Consider the following 4,092-nt stretch of genomic DNA (forward strand, 5'->3'; position numbering starts at 1 on the left):
CCAGCCTGGGCAACATAGCAAGACCCCTATCTACAAAAAATAAAAAACTTAGCCAGGTGTGGTTGCGTGTACATGTAATCCTGCTCCTTAGGAGGCTGAGGCAGGAGGATCACTTGTGCTCAGGAGGTTGAGGCTGCAGCGAGCTGTAATCACACCACTAAACTCCAGCCTGGGCAATAGAGCAAGACCCTATCTGAAAAATGATAATACATTTTAGAAAACACAAAAAATAGTTCACCTTGTGATTCTTTGCTAACTGCCATAGATACCCTTGTATTTATAGATATTTCCAGTCAGAACCTGAAGCTTAGACTAAAAGTTAATACTAAATTCTGATGGGCAACTTCTGGAAAAACAGACAGCACTGTTTCACTTCCTTTCCAGAATGAACATTATTCAGTGCAGAGCCCTCTTCTGTCTCCAGAGTCTTGTGTCCCTCCTGGATGTGGAGCACCTGGGTGGAGCCACAGCCCTTCAGACGCTTGCACAGCATCTGTCACAGCTGCTTTTTCCTCAACCAGGTAAATATTTACACTTTATTGTGAAAGACTACGCAGACGGAACAGAATTTTGAAGGGGCAGGAACTTGGATTTTGTAAATGTATATTGTTTGTCATTCAATCTGCAGAAACCTTTCCCAGACACAGGAATCACATATTTGTAGTTGCCCAGGGGTACAGAGTCAAAACGAGGTATGCAAGCAGCTCCTGGGCTTATAGTTTTCTTTTTTATTAAAATTGTTTGCGTCCAGTTTTATCAGGCCAATCAAGACTGAATCATAAATATCATAAAGGCCTCATTAAGGTATTTGGGTAATTCTTGGCCAGGCACGGTGGCTCATGCCTGTAGTCCCAGCACTTTGGGAGGCTGAGGCGGGAGGATCACCTGAGGTCAGGAGTTGGAGACCAGCCTGGCCAACATGATGAAACCCCTCTACTAAAATACAAAAATGTAGCTGGGCGTAGTGGCGGATGCCTGTAATCCCAGCTACTCGGGAGGCTGAGGCGGGAGAATGGCTTGAACCCAGGAGGCGGGGATTGCAGTGATCTGAGGTCGTGCCACTGCACTCCAGCCTGGGCAACAAGAGCAAAACTCCATCTCCAAATAATAATAATAATAATTGGGGCCGGGCGCGGTGGCTCAAGCCTGTAATCCCAGCACTTCGGGAGGCTGAGACGGGCGGATCACGAGGTCAGGAGATCGAGACCATCCTGGCTAACACGGTGAAACCTTGTGTCTACTAAAAATATAAAAACTAGCCGGGCGAGGTGGCGGGCGCCTGCAGTCCCAGCTACTCGGGAGGCTGAGGCAGGAGAATGGCGTAAATCCGGGAGGCGGAGCTTGCAGTGAGCTGAGATCCGGCTACTGCACTCCAGCCCCAGCGACAGAGCGACACTCCGCCTCAAAAAAAAAAAATAATAATAATAATAATTGGGTAATTTTCTATTATTTTCTTCCCAGTTACAAGCATTTAAATTTGATTATGTATGTAGTACAGAATTCAAAAGTTTATTAGAGGACAGAAACTGGAAGCCTCCCTCCTTTCTTCCACACCCAGTTCCTCTCTCAGAGTCAAGTTACAGTTACACCAGTTACTTGTGTATCCTTCCAGAGATTCTCCATATGTAAGAGAGCATGTGTATGTGGGCATGCATGCGTGTGTGTAAGGCAAATGGTAGAATACCGTCCACACAATTCTACACCTTGCCATCATCTAATATATATCTTTCTTCAAACATATTTGTATGATAGGAGCTGAATCTCTAAGTTACAGGTCTCTGATATGGATTAATTTCATATGCACACAGAGATCTATAGAGATACAGGAGTTAAATAATCTTTTAAATGACCTAGCTGTAGGTTTCACTTGGAGGAAAAAAAAAATAGCTGTACAAAGTCCAATGCATATTCTTCTAACAGATTTTCATAGTTCCTCATAGTAAAATCTTACTTAACTTGACTACATTAAACTATAGGAGCTCAAACCAAACAAACAAAAACAACAGAGACTGAGAGAGAAGAACAAGTGTTGTTTTCTTTTTTTTTTTTTTGAGACGGAGTCTTGCTCTGTCGCCCAGGCTGGCGGGCAGTGGCCGGATCTCAGCTCACTGCAAGCTCCGCCTCCCGGGTTCACGCCATTCTCCTGCCTCAGCCTCCCGGGTAGCTGGGACTATAGGCGCCCGCCACCTCGCCTGGCTAGTTTTTTTTTTTGTATTTTTTTAGTAGAGACGGGGTTTCACCATGTTAGCCAGGATGGTGTCGATCTCCTGACCTCGTGATCGATCTCCTGACCTCGTGATCCGCCCGTCTCGGCCTCCCAAAGTGCTGGGATTACAGGCTTGAGCCACCGCGCCCGGCCACAAGTGGTGTTTTCTATACTAAAGGAAAACTCTCCACATTACTCCACCCAGCATCCATTGCTGGAGCGAGGGTAGCCTGGGAGGTGGGAATCTGCCCCTCTCTCTCAGCTGCTGAGGTTCCAGGTGTCTTTCGGGGGGTAAACGTGAAGATATTTGCTTTCTACGCTGACAAATAAGATAATTCCATTGTGTTACATGCAGTGTATTGTTCATATATTTTATCCTCCTTTTTAGACACAACATTAAGTCCAAGAACTGAACTCTTAAAAGATCAGGCCAGGTGTGGTGGCTCACGCCTCTAATCCCAGCACTTTGGGAGGCCAAGGCGGGTGGATCACCTGAGGTCGGGAGTTCAAGACTAGCCTGGCCAACATGGCGAAACCTCGTCTCTACTAAAAATACAAAAATTAGCCGGGCGTGGTGGCAGGCGCCTGTAATCCCAGCCACTCGGGAGGCTGAGGCAAGAGAATCGCTTGAACCCTAAAGGCGGAGGTTGCGGTGAGCCAAGATTGCACCAATGCACTCCAGCCTGGGCAACAAGAGTGAAACTCCGTTTCAAAAAGAAAAAAGATCAAAAGAGAGTCACTTTTTACTAATACAAGTTTTTGTGTCAACATCCATTCAAATGTTGGTCCCCAGTTCTTTAGACATCTGTTTCACATTCCATCAAGTTCCTAAGAGGTGCTGTGTGTTTAATGGTACATGTTTTTCAAGTTCTAAATTAATCTTTAAAAATTAAGTAATTAAATGTTCAGAAACACATATATGGTTACTGAGCTGTCTCTGCCGCCCTTTCAACATTGATCAGTTAACAGGTGTAGCTTTCAAGTACTCCCTGGCTGTGCATTCATTGGCTGGAGTGATCCCATGAAAGCTGTGCCCAGCTATGCCCAGGACAGGATATAGTCAGGATATGGGCAGTGCTAGTCCCATTCCCATTCCAAGGCAGGACGGGACAAGCACTGGAGTACAGAGGCAGCTCGTCAGCGTGAGCAGACCAGATGATGGCTGTAGCTTTGTATGTGTCTCCCAACCTCCTTCTAAACCTGGAAGAGATCTGGATGATAAACGGGGAGGGAACTTTCCCCCACTTTTGCAAGCATTCTGGCTCTCATCAGCCCAGCAAGATGTCCTGTGGGGTGGGAGTGAGAGGGCTGCTGTTGCTCATGCCCACCCCCACCAGTTCCCCTGGGTAGAGGCAAGGGGCAGACCCAGGCAGGGAGACCACAGCCAGAGTCCCAGGTGAGCAGGACCCCAAGTCTCTCACTGCTTCCAAGCACTGCCTAAGCTCTAGGTAACCCTGGCAGCCCTAGTTCCACAAGCTGCCATCCCTCAGCTCTGGGCCATTTCTCAGTGAGAGTCTGGTCCAGGTATCCCAGGTCCCATCCCCAGGCAGCATGCAAAGTTTATTTCACTTGACACAAACTCCCTGTGTGCCTGTGCTATAGTGAAAGCACCTAGGTATGTTTCTCCTGGTTCTGCTGGTTATCTGTGGTCACTGAAGCCAGCACATTTATTAACTGCAAAGATCACAGGAAAACCATCCCAAGCTGAGTCCTGGAGAAATAATGGAATGTTTCTGAATTGTGGGAAAATATAACTGAGCACTTTGATTTTAAATAAATTCCCATTTCATGTCTATTCTTGACATCATCTTTTTTTTTTTTTAAGATTCAGGAATGTGACATGCTGCTAGGTTAAGAATGCTTTTATGTATCCTGAGGGCCATGAT

General features: G+C 46.4%; 1 protein-coding gene across 1 annotated transcript in view; it reads left to right on the forward strand.

Moving 5' to 3' along the window:
- LOC111524121 (HEAT repeat-containing protein 3-like) overlaps positions 1–820 on the forward strand; it is a gene marked incomplete at its 5' end in the record, with an annotated part of 1,721 nt that extends 901 nt beyond the window's left edge. The window contains one exon of the mRNA XM_026448804.1: positions 385–820. Within this exon, the coding sequence (XP_026304589.1) occupies positions 385–574 (190 nt within the window). The remainder of the gene's footprint in view (positions 1–384) is intronic.
- Positions 821–4,092: the final 3,272 nt, after the last annotated feature.

The sequence above is a fragment of the Piliocolobus tephrosceles genome, unplaced genomic scaffold, assembly GCF_002776525.5.
Source record: "Piliocolobus tephrosceles isolate RC106 unplaced genomic scaffold, ASM277652v3 unscaffolded_461, whole genome shotgun sequence".
Lineage (NCBI taxonomy): Eukaryota > Metazoa > Chordata > Mammalia > Primates > Cercopithecidae > Piliocolobus > Piliocolobus tephrosceles.